This window comes from Epinephelus moara, chromosome 19, assembly GCF_006386435.1.
Source record: "Epinephelus moara isolate mb chromosome 19, YSFRI_EMoa_1.0, whole genome shotgun sequence".
Taxonomy (NCBI): domain Eukaryota; kingdom Metazoa; phylum Chordata; class Actinopteri; order Perciformes; family Serranidae; genus Epinephelus; species Epinephelus moara.
This window is the reverse complement of record NC_065524.1, coordinates 34,676,379-34,698,171: the sequence shown is the minus strand read 5'-3', so window position 1 is coordinate 34,698,171 and position 21,793 is coordinate 34,676,379. Positions and strand designations below refer to the sequence as shown.

At 44.0% G+C, this 21,793-nt stretch overlaps 1 protein-coding gene across 9 annotated transcripts in view; it reads left to right on the top strand.

Moving 5' to 3' along the window:
- The window catches only part of cep170aa (centrosomal protein 170Aa), a 47,876-nt gene extending 27,648 nt beyond the window's left edge, over positions 1–20,228 (top strand). For 4 of the 9 annotated variants that reach the window (XM_050071105.1, XM_050071104.1, XM_050071112.1 and 1 more), the window contains 15 exons: positions 519–692; positions 1,143–1,448; positions 6,346–6,708; positions 6,957–7,246; positions 9,752–9,844; positions 10,651–10,768; positions 10,960–12,507; positions 12,726–12,776; positions 14,611–14,884; positions 15,040–15,271; positions 15,642–15,809; positions 15,915–16,003; positions 16,108–16,201; positions 16,296–16,347; positions 17,432–20,228. In XM_050071105.1, the coding sequence (XP_049927062.1) occupies positions 519–692; positions 1,143–1,448; positions 6,346–6,708; positions 6,957–7,246; positions 9,752–9,844; positions 10,651–10,768; positions 10,960–12,507; positions 12,726–12,776; positions 14,611–14,884; positions 15,040–15,271; positions 15,642–15,809; positions 15,915–16,003; positions 16,108–16,201; positions 16,296–16,347; positions 17,432–17,766 (4,187 nt within the window). In that variant the 3' untranslated portion in view covers positions 17,767–20,228. The remainder of the gene's footprint in view (positions 1–518; positions 693–1,142; positions 1,449–6,345; positions 6,709–6,956; positions 7,247–9,751; positions 9,845–10,650; positions 10,769–10,959; positions 12,508–12,725; positions 12,777–14,610; positions 14,885–15,039; positions 15,272–15,641; positions 15,810–15,914; positions 16,004–16,107; positions 16,202–16,295; positions 16,348–17,431) is intronic. The other 5 variants (XM_050071106.1, XM_050071108.1, XM_050071111.1 and 2 more) reach the window with 5 other exon arrangements.
- The last annotated feature ends 1,565 nt before the right edge of the window (positions 20,229–21,793 follow it).

The window sequence follows — 21,793 nt, the reverse complement described above, 5'->3', positions numbered from 1 at the left end:
AATTGGTCCATTGTGGGCCTGGCTTGACCTTTCACTTTAGACTTTTGATAATAAATCTTAGTATTCATCTCTCATTGTGATTTTGAAGCATTGGGATGTTTGGATAGGAGCTGTGAAGACGAACTGAACTGAGATAACACCTCATATGCTGCTTTTTGTTATGAAACTATGCTGTTTTAATGTATTCATAGGCGTAGATTTGAAGCGGGACTCAAAGCCTCCCTAGTATTTAACACATATGCATTTGTCGCCCTCCAACAAAAACATCAAAGTAGCTGGTCTTTTATTTAGATGAAATTTAAGACATTTTCATCTTAAATGGATGCATAAAAATTCACCAGAATGCAGGAAATTAAGCGTTTGTTGCTCTGAACTCCTGTCCCATTTCATATGGTCCTAGTCCTACAGATATGTCTAACATGTTTCAGCTCAAAAAGCTTGAACGGGGCCTCAACTTTTAAAAGTAGCTTTCATCAACATCAAAATTTAGTAACATCTTTATTTGTTTTGAACCTCAGACAGCAAAGAGGCTCGTCGAGGGGAGAAAGCTAAAGAGGACGGCCTTCATGCGTCCACCGCCCACGATTCCAGTTACTTTGAGATGCCCACCAAGGAGGGTCACATGGCCAATAACGGCATCCATGAGATTCCCACCAAGGACACAGAGGGCACCGCCACTCACACCGCTGCAGGTGAAGCAGACATTTTATTGTTTCTGATTTATGGTAAATAAAAAGTAGTTTGAAATTAAGATTATACTGTCTGTTACACTCAAGACCTTTGTAGTTTATAATCACAGATTACAATTTGTAGAAACAGTGTAATTGTTGTACACATTTGAGTCCTATCACGTTTCCTTTGTGGGAAATGTGTTCCTTTATGGCACGAAGAGACTTTGATTTACAGAAAAGAGGAAGTGGCTACTGTTTGTCTTGCTCAAACAGAGAAGCAATCATTCTGCAACAGGAGCCATCAGCTGATTTGATCATTTCTGGATAAATATCCTTTTACTGTACATTTCCATCATCTGATTACACCAAGAAGTCACAGTTATAAATTCATTTTGTAAAGTGCTTCTCCCAGCAACACTATATTTAGCAGTTCTGACTGACAGTAACAAAACTGCAATGTCTGCTCCACAGCTCAAGGTCACGCCTCCTTCACCATAGAGTTTGACAACACCTCTCCTGGGAAAGTCACCATTAAAGACCACGTGTCGAAGTTCACACCCGACCACCACAGATCTCGCTCCAAGAAGAGTGGAGCAGGTAGTGGAGGAGCAGGAGGACGGGACTTAAGCACACTGCAAGCCGCTATGATGGCATCGGAGAGTAAGGTGGCTGATTGGCTGGCGCAGAACGACCCCACTCTGGTGCGCAGCGAGTCAACGGAGGACGACAGCAAGAGCATCAAGAGCGACGTGCCGGTCCATCTCAAAAGGCTAAAAGGTGGAGCTTGTTTTCTTTCTGTATGTGTGTGGATTGTGTAAAAGTTTAAGTTGTACCCTTTTCTGGTTCTCTACTTCTTCTTCTCTCTCACAAACTGTCTTCAAACTGTCTCAATAATCTGTTTATCTCTTCCTTTGATATGTAAAGACTGGTTTACTCTTTGTTAAGAGCAGCGGTTGTTGGCAGTGGTAACCAAGCCAGGGGATTAGCAGCTAGCAGACAGAGACATATAAACCCCCATCTACTGCTGTGACATCCAATGACAAGGCTCAGCATTAGAAGCATAGCACAGCCCCCATTTTTTTTTACCATTTACAGATATATTATGTAGTTTGGAGCTCATACTGCTGCATGGCATGACTACAAGACCATGGATGTGGCTTTTGGTTTGATTGTCTTCATTTTGTTGATTTTATCCTTTTGCATTGTCAGTGTGGATATCGAAGTCTTCTCCAGCTAGCTGCTATGTCTCTGTGGTTTGAGATTCTCTGCTCTCTGCGTTTCTTTGTTCCTTTTACCTGCAAGCAGCCAACTGCTGAGTAGGCTCCTGCTGCCAGGGGGGTTTGTGAGAGTTGGACAGATTGGGCGAGGCTATGTGCTGCCAGTAAAGAGAGTTTGATGCTAAGCTAGGCTCTGGTAGGCTACATGCTGGTCATGAGTTAATTAAATGGAGGCCAATTTATGATGTTGTTGACATGTGTGGGGGAGGGACGAGCAGACAGGAGCTGATGGAAAGGGAAATCTCTGAGGCAGGAGTGGAAGGCAGGGAAGCTAATTCATTAGTGGAGTTAGTGCTACATGTGCGTCAGCTGGCTGACGGAGGGGCTCACCTGATGGATGATTATGTTGCTAACTGACTGTCTGACTGACTTTGGGACTTTTTTTTCAATTGAAGCTGAGGCTGATTGATACTTAATAAGCTGTATTTCAATGCCTTAAGGAAGAGAGAGAAATAAGACAAGAGCAAAGAATGGACTGTGGTTGTGATACAGAGAAAGAAAGGGGTTAAAAGATGGGTGGAGTGAGGAGGAGAAGAGGGAGGGAGTGGACAAAGAGGGATGGATAGAGAGCAGGTGGACAGCTGGATGGAAAGCTGCCTCTCGATGCCGGCTGTGGACATGAGGTGTGCAAAACAGGTACAGCGGGAAGATGGGTGAGAGGGTGAGGAAGGCGGGAGAACCCCACTGGTACGCTGACAGCAGCATTCACAGCAATAACGGCAAAGGTGATTGGACAAAGAAAGGCAGGAAGGAGAGAGAGAGGGAGGCTTGTTGCCGGGACTGCAGTGAAAGCGGAAAGGGAGGCGGTGAAAGGAGGAGGGAGCAGTTTTTGGCAGATAGTTGTTATAGTAACAGTGATGTAAATGATGCCAGGGAAAGACACAATACAGACATACATTTACAAAAACGAGCATCTCTTTGTGTCTGTCTGTGTGTGAAGGCTGCAGGAGCATGTGTGAGGGATGCGTTTCAGCGCTGATGGAGGGCGTGTGTGAAGCATGTGCTGCTCGTGTGTGTATTTGCGTGGCTGAAATTCGTCGTGTGTGTGTTGGCTGCATGTGTGTGTTTCAGACGTGCTCAGCACTGATCTGCAGACAAGCAGTGTAGCATGTAGCAAGGAGAGACACGTGTGTGATGATGCTTAGGGTGTGTCGAAGAGGTGCTAGGCAGAGGTTGAGGAAGGAAACTGAGAGGAGGTAGCTGAAGCAGCTTGATTTGTAAGCATCAAGGTGAGTGTTTCTCTTCTTGTAGAAAGGTCAATGCAGAGCTGTCTGATATTTCTGTCAATGTTGAAACATGAACTGTTGGTGTGTGTTTTAACATCTGAAAATCTGTGCCAATAAGATGTGATTCTGATCAGTGTCAGGCTGTAAAGGTGTGATCTTAAATGCTGGTGAGATTACAAGATTATGTTTTGCAATTTTGATTTATAAAGAGTGCTACATGTGCTTTGATATTAATTTGCAGTAGTAGAGCGTCAATACTGTGTGTGCATGTTATACTGTATATGTAGCACAATTCTGTGTGTGTTTGCTTGTCTGTGGCTGTGCATGCATGTAAAGCAAGTGCAGCCTTGTGTCAGATGCTCAATTGTGTCCGTATGGTGTGTGTGTGTGAGTGTGTGTGCAGCCAGTGGCGGAGACAGAGTCCAGCTCCCCTGTGAGTCATGGCGGGGCGAGCGGGGCAGAGCGCTGGATTCTCACAGATACCTCTGTTCTCCTCTGGCCCTGCCAACGGCCCCTTTGTCCGGTTGCACACAGCATGAAAGACCAGCCTCTCTCTGTCTGCCTTATCTGCTGATCTGCTCAAGCTACTGTAACGCTCTGCTGCTTTCCTCCCCTCATCCCCTTTACCTGTTTTTTTTTTCTTTTTCTTAATGAAATGTATGCTTTAATACATTTCAAACAGTGATAGAAGACAGGGAAGATGGAGGAGGTGAGTGGTGGAATGTGACAGATGAGCTGCAGACTCAGAAATATGCCTGAGGCCACAGAGCTATTGTGATCCGCCAATGTGGAACAGTATTTAAAGGGATAGTTCCGAATTTTTGAAGTGGAGTCAGTGTGTTATCTAGAGAAGATGGCGATGGCACACCCCAGTTTGGAAAGGCAGATGGGAGTACCACCACGTAAGCATGGCAAGGTACTGCTGTCGACGGAGGCAAAACATATTTTAGCCACCTAAAAAATCAGTATCAGACAAAATGTCACCGCTTTGCCTTCAGACTGCCCTTTTAGATGGGGAACTGAAACCGTTATATTGCTGTCTTCAAAGCCACCAGACTCCTTTTACAAAACAGTAATTTTACCTCACAGAGCGCAGGAGTTCCTGGCCTGCCGCTGCCTCGATTGATTAGTTTGTTTGTTTTATTGTGTCACTTTGATGAATCTGAACTAACGCTTTAAAGCTCCGACCACCATCTACTGTCGGTACTCCAGCAACTTCATATTGTACGTCTATAAAATTGGTGGACTTGTGATCACAGACTGAAAAAAAGAAAGCAGCAGAACCTGAGATATCTTCACAGATAAGAGTCCCGAGCATGGGTCAAGCTCCAAAAACACTGGACACCATATTGTCTTTTGATGCTAAGCTAATTTGTAACATATGCTTTATTTCAAAAAAGAGAAGATAACCCTCCTCCGTGACATCACAATGACATCTCCTCCAGAGCTACAGAGGACATCATACAACTGCTTTAGTACTACCCATTACAAGTAAACTGATCCTCATATATTAAAAGCCTCCTGATACCCCGTCTTTGTCTAAACTGGATCAATGGCACACCTTGCAAATTGTTGCTGTATCTAAATAATTATCCATGATTTCAAACAGTACAAACTGTCCTTAATCTGTCTTTCAGTGCAGATCACAGTCGAGATAAAGAAAGACATCAGAGCATCAGACTGATTCAAAGTCACAGTGTGTGGACAGTTCCCCAGGCAAACCACTATAGTCCACTCAGCCATGGAAGCACTCTGTCCTCTTTTCTCGTGGAGGGCAGTCCACCTCTAGTACTTGATTTATCCCCTGCACACTGTGGCTGTAGTGAAACTGCTTTAAACATGGCTACTTGGTTATAAGTTGACTCCAGTGAAACTCAAATTAATTGATTGTGGAGTGATGCTGCAGCATGAATTCCTTCTGACGTCATAGTTTATTTCTGAACATTTGTTAGTCGGGAGAAAGCATGAGAAACACGGATTATAGTACTGTATTTGCCAGGATCTAAACCTGTGCAGTGATTAATGACAGAGGTGTGTGAAGTGGAAGTGTTTTACGATTTCACTCATAACACCAGTGTGGTGTTTCCTCCCCTCCTCTCTCTGACTGGCTGCCTGTTGGCTCGTTAATTGATGTGCTGATTGTGTGAGTGGCTGTCAGCTCCAGTGGCATTACACTATATCCTGAGCCTCCTTCAGTTGAGAATTCCCACTGTCTCTGCGTTTCTCCCACTTAATCCAGTTCCTCTCCCTCCCCATCCACCCTCCTCTTTTTCCTCTTCCCCCCACCCTCATTCCCAGTTTAGCCTCCATTCTCCTTCCCAGTCTCCTTTCACCTCCCCTCCTCCTCCATCCCTGAAGCCCTTTCTCTCCTCTCATCCAGCTTCCTCCTCTTGCTTCCCCTTCCATGTTCTCCTCCTCCCCTCCCCCTTAACGCTGTCTCTCACTGGCAGCAGTAGGCAGGGCCAATACCCGAGTGGGTGGCATGTCTGGATTAGCGTGGCACACTGTCTGCCTCTTACACCAAACTGAGGACATGCTGATTTGACCCAGACTGATCAAAAAGTAGGAATAGCAGTGATGTGGTAGGTAAAACAACCGTTGTAAACTCAGGGTCTGTGTGGACGGGTGAATGTTTAGACCTAGGCCACAGCTGAGAGGTCATAGTTCATCAGGGCTGTAATGGTTAGCAAACATTTGTTTCTTGTTGTATCCACAGTGGGTGTGCTTTCAGAGGGATGTGGTTCTGTGCTGTGGTCTATATGGGACCTCCTGTCTTCTTCTTGTTCTTGGTTGCACAATTGAAGTAGACAAAACGGCCACACACATTGTTGGAGCGCACATTGCACAATGCTGCTGTTTTGTATCTGAATGGTTGCCCAGCAGCTGTTTCATATTGCTGTGTTACTGTGTGTACATACGTTATGATTTGTATTTAATAATGTTAGTTAATGTAACATCCTGCAGCTTAGCAGTTATGTATCTAGGTTACAGTGAGTCAGTGGTTGTAAATACATTAATTGTGTAATTTGAAGCTAACCCAGGTAGGCAAGCACATCTATCTGATTGTGAATATGTTTATACAGTGTCATGTGGAATAATGTGAAAACTGAAATATTTTTCCCACCAAGCATTTGTTGTAACTCATCTGTGTTTTCTCTTGTGTCCTGACAGGCAGCAAACATGAGGATGGCACCCAGAGTGACTCAGAGAATGGACTGGGCCTACGTTTCGCCAACCGCCGCCATGCCCTAGAGGAACGCCTGAAAGCAGCGCACGGCCACGTGGGAGGAGGAGCGGTAGGAACAGGAGGGGGGAACATATCAGTGAGTGGGACCAGAGCAGGTGGCAGCCGCACGGCCTTTATGATCGAGTTCTACGACGAGGAAAACCCTCGCAAGCGCCGATCGTATTCGTTTTCCCAAACTGCACCCCTGCAGGGGGTCGGAGGTGGCGGTGAAGGACTGTGTCCCCAGCCTCCCTCTCACCCAAAGGTGTTCAGCATTTCCACATCAGCTACTACAGCCTCAGACTCAGGTATTTAAATGTTTCATCACGTCTTATATACGTTCTGTGATGCTCTCCTACACGTACAAAATGTTCTAAATTAAAATCAGTGCATTTTAAAAATAGAGAGACTCATGAGAAGTCAAAGGCACCTTAATGTCTCCACCAGGTTTTGTTTTAAAGTAATTCTCTTTGCATGAAAATTGAAACTAAACAAAACTCTAAGTTAATCTGCTGCCACAGAGACTTATTCCTGCTCTACACTTTCTTACCTGTAGGTAAGGTCCCAGCTCCGATACCAGCTACAGTGACTGCAGGTGCCCCCACGGCTGCCCGCGTCCTTCTCAAGCAGAGGTCAGAGGACCCGAGTATCGGTCGCAGCTCAGCCAGTACCGGGCTGGCGACAGGCAGCCCCACCAGCCCCAGCGAGGACACCTCGTGCATTGGCAGAGGAGCAGGAACAGCTGGAGGGGAGGCGGAGGACGACCACAGCGATAAGGGGACGTACACTATTGAACTGGAAAACAGGAACGCAGAGGAAGAGGAGGCCAGGCGCATGATAGATAAGGTAAGGGTCGCCCTGCTCCATGTAGGATCATTTCTGTCTCTCTACCTCACCCATCACAATAACTTATCTTGACTGCAACATCTTAATGCCAACGTGAAGGTGCATTTGGAATCCTACCTTTGCATTTTAGATTCTAGATTACAGCTGAGAAACTGAGAGATGTTCTCTTTTTCTCAGGTTGAGCTACAAAGAGGACATTTTTATTCTAAATTTATGCCATGAACACCCCCACCAATTTGTGATTAAAAAAGCAATTTGCTGACTCTGTCTGCTCTGCATAAAAGAGCAACAAAATGCAACTCCCTTTGGAGCTAATTCCCAGAGATGTGAACAGCTACACACATTGTTGTGCCACACAATACAGCAATACTCTACTGTTTCCTTGTAGATGCACCACAGCTCTTTTGTGTTGCTTTTTGTAGTGAAGTAACTACAGTTGAGTGGATTGTAAAGTGCATGGAGCTGGGTTATCTATGTCTTATTTGTAATTATAAGACTTGGACTTCACTTGTGGTTATTAAATGCAGTTATTTTAAAAGCCACTGTAGTTTGCCACAAGCAGAGGGAGGTTTTATTTTTTTTTATTCATGTCTTATTCCATTCATTTAGAACGGCTATGAGGTGAAAATATATTGGGTCTATTACACAAAGTTTGCAAGTTCAAATGTCTTTGTTTTACTGTTAGTTCTTTACATTCAGGTCACTCTAATCAACCCCAGAAAAGGTGAAAATAAAAACTTGGTCATTAGTGCCTTCTTTGCTTATTTGTGACCGTAAAAGCAGCCAGCTGAATGACAAGTGCATCATTCAAACTCACTCTGCAGTAACTCAGGAGAGTCTGACCAAGCACAAACAGACCAAGGTTAATCGTCTCTTTATTACCTGCTGCGTTGGCACTTTTCAGGTTAGCAAGTGCTTTGTGACTGGTTTGTGTTGCTGCCACTAAAAAAAAGCTATCGCCTCTCAGCTGCCTTGCTTGACCACCACTCCATCCTCTCTGTCCCATTGGTAAACCTAATGCCTCTGTAATAGCCCGTGGAGACTTGCTCCATCAAGCACTGCCCTGTTTTATTAAACGACGCTCCGGGGAGGCTGATAAACCATCATCTGTTTTTTACTGCCGCCCCTGTCCTGTGGCACTGCAGTCTTTCATGGTCACAGAAAATACATCTGAAAGGGGCAAAGCAATACACTCACAGAGAGACGGTTTGATGCTAGTTTCAGGGTGAGAAACTAAAAATATTTTAAAGGTCACATTTTACCATCATTACAAGTAGGAATTAAAAACACTTCCTTTAAATTGCTACCGCAAATGCAACGTGTGATGGAAGTTCACTCGCCTTTTTAATTGCTACCCACAAAATTCTGATTTATTTTTAGGAAGTTAAGTTGTTGCCAATAAAGGTTTATTACACAGACATAATTTAAACTCAAGTAAGTGACATCTTAAAGAGGCACATGTCCCTTTAAGTGTCGTATACAGGTGTCATCTTAGGAGGAGCAGTGATCATAATTAGTGGGGTGTATTTCTAGTCAGTGTGAGTCTGAGTGCATTACATTCGAAACTGGAAGTGTTGTTATGCTAATTCCTGTAATTAACTGACACACTAATTGGCACACTGCTCACAGTCTGTCCGCTCTCGTTCTCTCTCCCTTTTGTAAACTGTGTGGTGTGTGTGTGTGTGTGTGGTTTCTGTTCGTTGCCATGGTGCTCAGCCATCAAGTGCAGATCGGTGCTTTAATTCAACAGCATCTTCTGTCTGTTCACTTCACTTTTTTGTCATCAGGAGAACTGTAGAATAATATTACCATAGTGTTTATGTATTATGAGGGTGTTTCATTTTCAATACGAAGTGTGCTCCAGTGCTATTATGCTCAGGATGCATACAGAATAAAGACTAATTGGACAAACAGTACATGCATTAGGGGTTGGAAACTCTTGGCACCTCACAATTTGATTCCTATTGAGAGGGCTATGATGTCATTATTAAACGATTATCGATCCATCTTGATGCATTAGATTTTTTGATTTCTGTATGCTCTGTCACTGTGTGACTGCTACTTTTAAAACATGAGGTATTTGTAATGAGCCATAATTCAAATAAACAGATGAATCTACTGGTGGCTCTCGTCCAGATCCACTTTTCCCTTCAACTTCACAGAAGCCAAAATGCTTCCATATGGGAACTCTTAAGCCAGGGGGTGCCGATGACGCACATTATGTTATGTTTCACCATCCAGTTGGTTCAGCCACAAGGAATGTACGTTGTAAATTGTTATAGGCGATCACAGTGTCGAGAATTGGGTTTTAAAATTTCCCATGATTGACTTTTCTGCGCCAAAACATAATCTTTTAAGAACTGATTTTCTCCCTCACCCCTAACATACTTAACATACATAATGCCACACGATTTGCAAGCATTATACTTCAGCAAAATGTCCATATTTTCGACATTATCATCATCATCATATTTTCTTCTGTCCTGCTTTTTCAAATGTGTGTAGGTGTTTGGTGTGCAGCAGAACCAGGACTCCTCTATTCTGTCAGACCTTAAGGGAGAAGGAAAAGGAAAGGAGACAGGAGAGACGGGGAAAGAGGTAGCGTATCTGTCTCTCTATTTTATTTAAGTTCCTGTTTCTACTTATCTTCCCTCAGAGTTTATTATCAGTTCTCCCTTGCTGTCTTTCTCTACCTCTCCTCATAAGTTCACCTCCACACGAGTGTCCATTACTACAATGTTAATGTGGCCCACAGTGACTCATTCTTTGTTAAATTCCTTTTGATTAGACAAACCACTTTGTAAAAATGACCTCTGACTCCCAGCATGTTATTATAACTCTCAGGCCAGTGTAGTATAACAGAGTCAAGGATGAGTTTCATGATGTGAGTCACCGCCACTCCCATGGCTTGACCGCTCTCCTCCCCTAGCTGGTTCATGGGAGTAGATTAGTCCTCCCAGTGACTGACCTAGATCATACGAAGATGTGGAGAGACACGCTCTGCCCTCCAGGGAATTTTATAGGAGGGAGGGGACCGTGTGTATGAGCATTTTCTATCTATTATGCTATTTAGAAAGATGTCTTCATTGAAATGAGGAGCAGTTGTTCAGCTTTAAAACTTTCTTGTAAGGTGATAATGGGGGTGGTTATTAAAATTTAGGCATACAAGCAGCTTCAAATCAGACATTCTTTGATTTTCAAGTAAAATACAAATACAAGAATTATCATAATGTGTCAAGAATCATCATGTACTTTATTTCCCATGAACACATACAGTAAATACTAATCCTGCTCATGATCTGCTCTGTCTATTTTGTGCCAACATTGATTGACTTAACTGCTCTTTTTTCTCACTCCTGTGCCCTACTCTCTTGCCACCCCACCCCCCTCTCATGTGCCCTCAGGCTCTTCCCGGCGACTCGAGTTGGGTCTCTCAGTGGGCCAGTCTCGCTGCCAATCACACCAGGACAGATCCAGAGGGCTCAGGAGCAGAAACAGCCGCCTTCCTCCACAAAGAGAGAGGTACGTGCTTGCTTGACTCTCAGATAATGAGTGAGTCTTAATGTTTAGCTGGAGTCAGTTCTGAAATACAATTTATTTGATCTTAAAAGCATGCCCAGTGTAAAGCAGAACTTGAAATCTCTTGAATTTGCTTGTTATTCATGATTAAAAAAAAGTCTTGAATCTAAGTGTGTTCGTCTTTTGTTCTTTAGGAACTGATGCCTTTGAGTCTGGTGCGTCCCTCAGTAGAGGCGAATCCTCCTCCAGTCTGACAGACCGTAAGCGTAGGACCCTCCCCCAGCTCCCTGTGGATGACCCCCGGGCTAAATCCAGCACCAAAGCTCTTGGACTGAGGTCTGAAATTGGGGAGAAACAGGACACTGAAGCCCAGGAGAAAGAGAACAAGGGAGACGGGGAGTCCCCGACTCCCACAAGGGACGGTGAAATGACCAGTAAACGGAAGCAGAGCTCCACATCCTCTCCATCCAAGGCTCCTCTCCGGTCCTCTGGCAGCACTGAGCGGAGGAAGAGGTCAGAGGAGAGGAAAGGAGGAGGATCAGGAGAAGGAGGAGAGAAGTCTGGGAAGCCTCTAGTGCGCCAGGGCAGCTTCACAATTGAGAAGCCCAGCGCTAATGTCAATGCAGAGCTCATCCCACGCATCAACAGAGGCAGCAATGGGCGTGAGCGCAGTGACTCCGTGGGCAGCATGGATACTGCTACACTCCTGAAGGACACTGAAGCTGTCATGGCATTCCTAGAGGCCAAACTAAGAGATGAAAACAAACTCGATCAGAAAAGTAGTAAAAAAGGCGTCCCCCCTCGGACTGACTCCATCTCTCCTGAGTCAGATGTTGACACGGCCAGCACAGCCAGTCATTTAGCTGGAGAGGCAGAGAGGAAAGCATCAGCTGGTGGCGAGCAAAAACGACGTTCCTTGAGCAGCATGCACAGGGAGAAGAGCAACATGAGCACGACTTCCAAGACCAGCGTCACTAACGCAAGTGCCCGTGACCGCTTGGAGAGGAAGACTAAAACAAGAACTTCGGAAGCGACAAGCCGGACTGATGCACGACGCTCTGTTCAGCCGTCCTCCAGAGCACGCCAGCCCTCTCTGGATCTCACTGATGATGACCAGACTTCTTCCTTTCCCATCTCTGACATCCTGTCCTCAGACCAGGAGACCTACTCTGGACCTATGGGGCGCTCAGCACACGGACGTGGCTCAGATGACATTCTCCATTCCAAGCTCGATAGCAGGTCTACTAAAACATCCACCAGTGGATCCTCCAAAACCAGGAGCACTCTCCAGGCAGCCACAACCTCCTCCCTGAGCAAGCAGGCCTCACTGCCTCAGCCGCGGCCCACGAGAGCCTCCCTCCTCCGCCGTGCTCGGCTGGGGGATACCTCTGACACGGACCTAGCTGATGCAGACAGGGTGTCTGTGGCTTCTGAGGTATCCACCACCAGCTCCACCTCTAAGCCGCCATCTGGTCGAAAGGGACTGTCACGACTTGACATGCTGGCTCAGCCGCGTAGGACCCGTCTGGGCTCCATCTCCGCCCGCAGTGACTCAGAGTGCACAGTGACACGGAGCTCCACCTCTTCACCCCGCCTGTCAGCTGAGACTGCTCTGCGCCTGGGCCTGCGCTCGTCAACACCAACAGAGAACAGGCTGACACCCAGGATGAGGGCCAACAGTGTGTCCAAACTGAACGAGACCAAGAGCAAGACCACTACATCTGGATACTGCTCGCCCACAGGTGAGCACATCTGCATTTATGGTTCAGTCTGGTGTTCCCAGACACTGTAGGAAAAAGGAGAAGAGGGGAATCAGTCATCAGGGTTTCTAATAATATTATATTTGTTATTTCTGTCCACAAAGTCTACACCATTACATATCTCATTGGTGTGTAAACATTTGTCTGTAAACATTTCCACTGTGTTGTGACAAACTTGTGCGTTGGTTGTCATCGTGCAGAGTGCTCTCAGCCCGAACCTGAGGGCGGTGATGCAGAGGAGGAGCTGATGGGTACTGTACCAGAAATGTAGAGCTTTGATTAGACAGCATGTGTGTGTGTGTGTGTGTGTGTGTGTGTGTGTGTGTGTGTTTGTGTCAGAACTGGGTCACAGCGAAAGAAGCCACTCAAATCTGAGTGACTTTTCTGAAATTACTTTTGTCATATTTCTTGAAACTGTCACTACATCTACACAGAAATATATGAGACAGACAGTCTGTGAAAAAAAATCAGGTTCCTCCTCTTTCCCAGGGGCATTTGCGAGCATCTACTGTGGCTCATAGAACAATCAGAGCTGATGAGTCTCTAATGCAGCTGTCAATGATGTCAACCACTGCTCGTGAACTGTGGTCATACTGTGAAACCAGGCAGCGCTGATCAAATGTGAATCAAGATTCTGTTACTGCATTGCCTGTTTTACACCTCAGACATTTTCAGAAACATATTCTAGTGTACTGTTTAGCTGTAAAGAGGAAGTTTACTCCAGCCAGTGGGCAGCACTTAGTTTCCAACATGGCGGCTGGGTCACAAACGTTCTCATTTCACAGCTAAGCAGAACACTAAAGGTGAGCAATAAGCAGCGCAGTAACAGAATCTTGATTCATTTTTCTGTTGGCATTATGACACAGTTCTCAAGCAGTAATTGACATGATTGAAAGCTCCTTTGAGTCTCCTCGGCTCTAGTTGTGTTCGTTCATAAGTGGTAAGGCAGTTAGAAGCACCACAAGGCAATAAAGTAGGCAGAGTAATATGATGTTTTTCACAGATTATCTGTTTGATTTAGTGCTTTGTGAATATGGTGACAGTTTCAGAGTATGTGACAAAAATGTTGTTTTTATAGATGTTACCAACTTAAGCTTTAAGGAACATACACACTTTGATCTTTTACATTTTTACAGATTTTAATTTTGCAATGAAAAGCTATAATCTACGTGTAATTCTTAGTGTAAATGCATCACATAAAGAAATATCAGTGAGTAAAGGTAAAGTACGATGACCCAGCTCTAGCATATGTTACCATGTTAACTCTGTGTCTCCCTCGTGACATCCATCAAGTGATGCTGTGATGAAGACCTAAATGCTCTAATCACACTCTGTCAAAATGTTTTCCAACATCGCAGGGCAAACTTTCAAAACTCATGAGCACAAACACTCCACCTTGTGGAGATTTGTGTTCATGACACTTCCACTTTGTCCCACTTTACCTCCTCAGAGACTGATAGAGCATGGTGTTGTCTCATCATGGTGCAGCTACATTAATGCAGTTGTTGTTGTGTGACCATTTTGATGCAGCTTAACATATCCCTGGCTCTGTCAGGGTTGTACGTACCTTGTTGGATGCTTTTGTTGGCTGCCTGCAGTGGAGAGCTTTTAGATAAAGTCTGAGTTACTTTTTGCTGCTGTTTCTGTTGTTCTTGGTGTGGTTTTATAGTTGCAAAGACATTTCTGTAGCTGTCTGGTAACAATAATTTAATTTAAAATCTAATGCTTTGCTTAACCAGTTTTTATTTTTCACAGCCCCTCGTTTTTTATTTTGCTTCAAGAAGGATGCACAGTAGATTTTAGAGAATAACATGTCATTGTAAAATAAAGTATGTCTGCATTTAAGTCCATAATCAGAAAGAGCTCTACTCCATGTTATACTGCCTTAGAGTTCAGACTTATTACTTCTACTTGCACAATATTTGAAGTTTGTCTGATCGAAGCAGCTCTGGCTGGCGGCTTTCTCTGTAACAAAGTCTCTCATGTTCATAAGCTCATTTATTAACTTCATGAATAACAAATGTTGTAATGGAATAAAGTGCAGTAATGTTGACTGAACGTAATGCCCTTCCATTATCTTCACAGTGGCGAGCAGCAGCAGGTGGAGACGTCTGCCGCCAGAGTACGGCTCCACCTCAGAGGAAGAGTTTGGCTCCAGCAGGAATTCTCCAAAACACGGCGGACGCTCCCACATGCGCCCTCATCATCTCGCCCCACACCGCAGCTCGAGACTGGGCACCACCGTGACCCCAGGCTCCAGCGTGGTGACGGGTCCGGGTGGAGTGGCGATCAAACACCGCATGAAGGAGCAAGAGGAGTACATCAAGGACTGGACGGCACACAGCGAGGAGATAGCCAGGTAGTGATCATTTAATAAATCTATGTAATATTTTAATATACAGTATATTACTTAATATACTTGATGAGTATGTGATGACAGATTGTTGTGTATGCACGTTGCATGTGTTCATCTGGATGTCTAAAGAACTCCTTCATCTGTCTGATGGTTAACAGGTTATTCCCCTGTGTGCGCAGGATCAGCCAGGACCTGGCTAAGGACCTGGCCATCTTGGCCCGTGAGATCCACGACGTCGCTGGCGAGATCGACTCGGTGAGCTCATCGGGCACAGCACCAAGCACCACCGTCAGCACGGCCGCCACCACCCCGGGATCGGCCATCGACACCCGGGAAGAGGTAGGCCCTGCACGTCCCACGCAGCCGGACATACAGGAGAGCATGAGAAAGGTGCCCGTTCTTCTTCTTCTTCTTCTTCTATCATTGCTTTACTGTGTGTGCTTCCATCGCTTTGCCCTTGCCATCCCTCCTCTGTTGCTTGGATAAAAATGGCCTCTCTGTGACTTTATAGCTTTCATCTGCTGTGAGCGGTATTCATTTATCACACTCTCATCTGCTCCACATTCATTCCTTTATTATTTATGCTATAAGAGGACTTTTTTGGCTCGACGATTAAAGCTTTAGAGCTGCTTAGCTTTACTAATTCCTCATTTCTCACAAATCTTGACTCTATTAAACAAATCTGGAATAACACTGTGAGATATTTCTTAAAGTTTTTGAGTTTTATTCCCCTCCGACGTCTCTCCCTGTCTGTGCCCAGCTGGTGGATCGGGTGTTTGATGAGAGTCTCAACTTCAGAAAGATCCCACCTGTGATTTCAACCAATAAGGCACCAGAGATCAACGGCAAGCCAGTGGAGCTCCGGCCCCGTGCCCCCGACAGTCTGGAGCCCAGAGCTCTGAGGAGACGCACCTGGAACCGAGAGGAGGTGAGAAGCAAAGATACACCAACATGGAATCTCACAAGAACACGTCACCAGTCACCTTCAGGTTTCCAGATGTCAAACCTGTTTTGTGTTCCTCTGTGTGTTCAGGCGGTGTTGGACAGCCTGCTGCTCAACTCAGTCTCTCAGCTTTCCACCAAGATCAGACACTCTATCGACAAAACAGCAGGAAAAATCAGGTAATTATACTCTGTGATATTATTTAAGTGTTATTCGTCCTTCAGTGTGTTGCTCTGTATATCCACTGTGAATGAGTGTGTATCCTGTTGTTGTTTTTCTTCAGGATATTGTTTAAAGATAAGGACAGGAACTGGGATGAAATTGAGAGCAAACTGCGATCAGAGAGTGACATACCACTCCTGAAAACCTCCAACAAGGTACTCAAACCAGTCTGTCTGAGTTATATTTGATGAGGAGAAGAGTGCAGTATGAATGGGAGCTAATAGTTTCGTTTTCTCCTTCCTGTTTTAGGAGATCTCCTCAATTCTGCTCGAACTGAAGAGAGTTGAAAAGCAGCTTCAAGGTAAAGACACATACCCCCAGCACAATCACACTAGTGCTAAAAATAAATGTGAATCGTACTTCAACAAGCTGTTGATTACAATTATGGCTGTTTTACATACAGCAATTTTATTTGTTTATTTGCATCCAGTGATAGAGGGCGTGCATATTAAAAAGGGGAAAGCAGCAAAAGTACAGACAGAAGCTAAAGCTATGAATACTTCTCTTCAAATCTGAAGTATTTCTCTGTAATAATTAATATTTGTGACTAAATGAGCAACGATTAAACTACAAAAACATGTTATGGTATTACTTATCAAGAGACAGTTCACCCACAAATCTTAACTGTAGTGCTATATTAGTCAAGATTGTCTTGGTGTGAGTTACCAAGTTGTCAAGAGAAGGCCTGAGATAGATGGCACTCAGCTTGTGGTGCTCAAAGCACCAAAAATTATGTTTGAAGAACTCAGCAGCAATGTCTCTTTCCAGAAATCATGACCTGGTTACTCAAGATAATCCACAGACCTTGTTATGTACACTTGCATGTTGGAACTATTTCCTTTATACCAAATTCCTTTATACCTGCTAACCATATCACCAAGCACAAGGAAGAGTGTATCTACTGCTGCCTTACATAGCACTACTGAGCTAGGTAACGTTACAGCTCAGCTGAGGAGGACACCATAATGTTTACATCTCATGCTGTAACGAGCACAAGCCTCTTGTCCATTAATAGATGCACGCTTCCTTCTGCGTGGTGATACAGTTGGTGGGTATATTTTGGTAAAAAGAAAATAGTCCCTACATGAAAGTGTTCACAACAAGGATACATACATTTTTTGGCTCTTTGAGCACCACAAGCTGAGTGCCATCTCGTTTTATATATTCTCTATGGCCAGTATCTCCAACACTCAGCAACTCACACCAAAACAATCTTGATTTTGGGGTGAACACTCAAAAACTAGTAAGAAACCAACTAAGAAAAAAGGTTTTCAGGACTTTAATACAAACTACGACCCAACTTAAAGTTTATTTTGGCAGTTAATATTCACCTACTTTGAGACAAAGTCCTCCACACACTGATTTTCTCCCTGTCTCTGTCCTAGTGATCAATGTGATGGTAGACCCAGATGGGACCCTGGACGCCCTGGCCAACCTGGGCCTGACCAGCCCCACCACCCCTACCAGGCCCCTAACCGCCAAAACAACTTCCCCCTCTGCCACCAGCCCTGGGTCTGTGCCCCCAGCCAAAGAATCACTGCCGGAGATCCTTCCCGGGTCCGGAGGATCAGCAGCCTCCGCCAGGGTTCAAGCTTCCTCCGCCAGCACAGAGGAGACAGCACGAGACCCCCCCAGCGTGAGCCTCGGGTTAACGGGAGTCGGAGGACTGCCCTTCAACCGCATGCGGCCAAGCGGAGAGGAGGCCATCGCACAGAAGTGAACATGAAGTGTCCCTGAAGCCAATGTTGTGTGTGAATAAACATCTGGAACAGAGTGCAGGTGGCTGGTGATCAGTGTTCACAGCAACGAAGCAGGTGCAGAAACATTAAAATCCTGCTGCTTACTACACCAATATAAGATTATGGATGTAATACAAACATAATTTAGCTTAAGTGTTACCAGACCTGACCGGAAATGAAGTGCTTCAGCCCTCCTAAACCCCAACTGATGCATCATGGATACAACCTGTTAACAGAAACTCACCCATGAACAATTTGGACAGTCACAATATGAGCAATTTAACTTCAAACTGTTGGCCGACCTGATGGACTGACGGCTGCCCGGCCTCACTCAGCGGACAGATCTCTGTGGTTGTACAGTCTCCACTCTCCTCCAGTCTCCTCCTCTTGCCTTCTCCATGTGTCTGGACCCTGCCTACACTAAGGACATGCCTTAAAAACACACCCTCGATATAGTAGCAGCCCTCGTCCCTTCAGATAATATACAGAACAGCTTTTAAGACTTAAATACTTTCAGACAAACAGAATGCATTGTAAAATAACACTTGCAAAATATGTTCTATTCACACTGCAGTGATTTATTATCTCTCGTTCAGCACGGAGAATATTTCAGCAGCCTTAAGTAACCACTGACAAACCACACACTCATACAGACATGCATTATGTCTGAAGCAGTCCACAATCCAAACAGAATCGCAGATGTTTTCAGTATTTCATGACTCTAACCGTCCATTCTCTCAAACTGACTCTGTTGAAAAGGATTTGTAGTGCCTGCCCATCTCTGTGCTCACCTGTTTCTCCTTTATGTTTTACTCCCTCCCTCCTTCCCTCCCTCTCTTTCTCTCCCTAGTAGTTGGAAAAAAGTTTGTCACTCCAGTAGCATGTACAGGACAGAGCGGAGAGCGTTCCTCCTGCAAGTTGGTGTCTGTGTTGATCTTACTAATGCTGAATGGTAGTTTTACACGATGGTAACAGCCTTTGGGAAACCAATGATCATTTTCAGACGACATAATCATTTACCAAAGTTAACAAGTTTAATGATAGTGTCATTTTCAAACAGTTGAGCCATGTTGAAATTCATCTGTTGTGCAAAAGAGAATCTGTATTTAAAGATACGTCTGCAGTTCACCCTCCTCTCTGAATGTCAAGAGCATTTTTCACTCAAAAAGCGTATTTATTATAACGAAACACGAGTTTAATCACTGCTGCCGAATCTGTTTTGGCCCCTGAGAATCAGTGCCCTTAGCTTTTTTGCTACAGTACATCCACTCAAGTGTCCTATGATTTCCAATTGGCTGTTTTTCTACTTTTTCCAGTCACTGGTGATGTGATGCGTTTTTTAAAACTAGCAATGATGAGCGAAGAAAATAACTGTCTGAGCTAAATATTTTATAATATTTAGATACTGGTATTGTAGATATTGTCGACCTTTTACTTTGTAACGCTTTGAATCACCTCACAGTCCATTTTCTTTTTCTGTCACTCACCAGTTTAAGAAACACCCTGAACATGGAAGAGCTGCTGGAATCGGTTTTAATAATGTCTTGTCATAGAAGAACACGGGCGACTTACACGGAGGCCTTTTGTGGTTCAAAATGTGTCTTTGAGGAACGTCAGTGAGTAGAAATGAACACATCTTTGACAATAAGCTCTATAAGCATCTATTTTAGGAATTTCTAATGCAGCTTCATATCAGTGTAAATAGGTGCATCGCTCTATTTCCACTACAGGGGAACGTTCCAGCGACAGTATGGTTAACCTCTTTGCTGCTTTTCTAGTGACTCTATGGGGACTAACCATTCTCTGAATCTCTCTTCAGCTTATAGTCTGTGTTCTAGATGACTTAAAGGCAGTGTATTAGGACTTAGATACTCTTGCAATAGTGAATTTAGGTACCAGAATACATGTTCATTTCCTTCTCTCTATACTGTACTGTACTATGTTTTTTTCAATGCCTCAAAGTGCCCATTTTGACGAAGGAAGGGCATTGGTTAAAAAGAAAAGAAAAAGACGTAGTTGTCTAAAAAGATTTCTCTTATTTTGCACATCAGATTGTGGTGTTTTTTCATGCAGAAGTAGTGAAGGTCAAATGGTTTTGACAGAGAACGATATCACTTTGATATCAGAAGTGACTGCCTTGCCTCTCTGGAACTATTCTGTCTGTACAAACGAAGCCTCCAATCGTGTTTTTGTTTTTGTTTGTTTTTTTCCCTCGCCCCGTTTTATCAAAAGAATTGAAATTAGGGGACTGTGAATGCTAGGTACATGTTTATTTTTTAAATTCTACATGTGTCATCTGATCAGTGTTCGTTGTCGTTTTTGTAAAGAAAAAAAACTCCATTTTATTTATTTTTTTGTTTAATATTTTGTGGATGTTTCATGCATTTTATATTTGTTCAACTATCTGCATTGTTTCTTACTGTTAATAAAACAGAGCCATTCACTTGTCTCTCTGTTTTCTTTCGACTGGGTAATCAACTGGACGGCAGGACTGTGTTGTGGCAGGAATAGTATCACAATACATGGGTCACAATCCAATATATTGCAATGTATTACTTTTAGCAAGGTAATATGTTGCATTTTTTTAAGTTAATGTAGTGAAGATCAGGACAAGACGCCCCTCTTCAGCGTGTTTTCTGGCAATGTCACAAACAATATACACAGGTGAGGTTAATTTTAGGTGACCACAACCAACACAATTTTTTAAAGGTCTCATATTACGCTAATGTTCAGGTTCATACTTGTATTTGGAGTTTCTACTAGAACATGTTTATGTGCTTTCATGTCCAAAAAAACATTATTATTCTCATACAGTCTAAATGAGTATATCCGTATTCACTCTCAGGCTGTAACGCCCCATTTTAGCGCCTGTCTCTTTAAGCCCAGTCTGCTGCGACTGAGTCTCTGCACCACTATTGCAGCCAGGGGAATGACTGAAACAGCACTGTGGCATCAGTTTCCACCTTCATATAGTCAGGGTGTGACATCACAACGTCACAGAAGTCCTGACAGCTCATTCAAAGGCAACATTTCTAAAGACAGACTGTGTATTTTTCTGTGGATTGAGCATTAAAACCACTGACAGATGTAGGGAATAATACTGACCATCTCGTTACAATGCAATGTTCTACTGGGAAATCTTTGGTTCTGGCATTCATGTGGATGCTACTTGAAGCACCTCACTCACCCAAACACAGTTGCGGACCAAATCCCCTCTCTCATGGCAATAACACTCCTGGATGGCAGGAGCAGAGCATTGCGTTGTAACAATATAATCGATGTTAATCACCTCACCCGCCAGTGGTTTTAATGTTATGGCGAATCGGTGTGTATAGCACCTTTACCTGCTTCATGACAAACAGAGACATGGAAATGGCCTTTAGTTTTAAGGATAAAAACCCTGTGTAAAAAAAATGTTTGACTCTTTTATGCAGTCAGAACGGTGGGATCTACATTTGTAATTATCAGAATCCCCGTAAGACGCTTGCAACATGTTAAGTTGGAGTGGAAGAGTCAAATGGCTGAAGACAGCTCACAACACTGCCATCCAGCAGTCGGGTGTTTGAACACAACACAAATTGAACCATTGCCATGAATCGCTGCATTTAAACAATTAAAAATCAATAGTTTCTGAGAATCAATACAGCTTCACAGAACATAATATCGCACTACTCAAGTGTATCAATATGTTTCTACACGCCTAATGCACAGGCAGCCAATGTGACCACCACTGGCAGACAATAAAACCTTCATTTATTTACTGTAGTCCAAAACTGGATTGCTTAACACCTCTCTGCAGGGACATTTTAAATCAAAGAAAAGGCAAAGGGTTAATTCAGATTTAATCTCCATAATGCTTCCTGAATTAAAGCAGAGCTCTCCACTGTCTGCACCATTTATCACATCCCAACTGAAAATGCAAATGACTCCACTACTCCTCTGTGATGCCTGGACTCTGTTAAATATTAGCATGATTAAGTGTTTGAGTCTTTTGCCAACCATAGACTG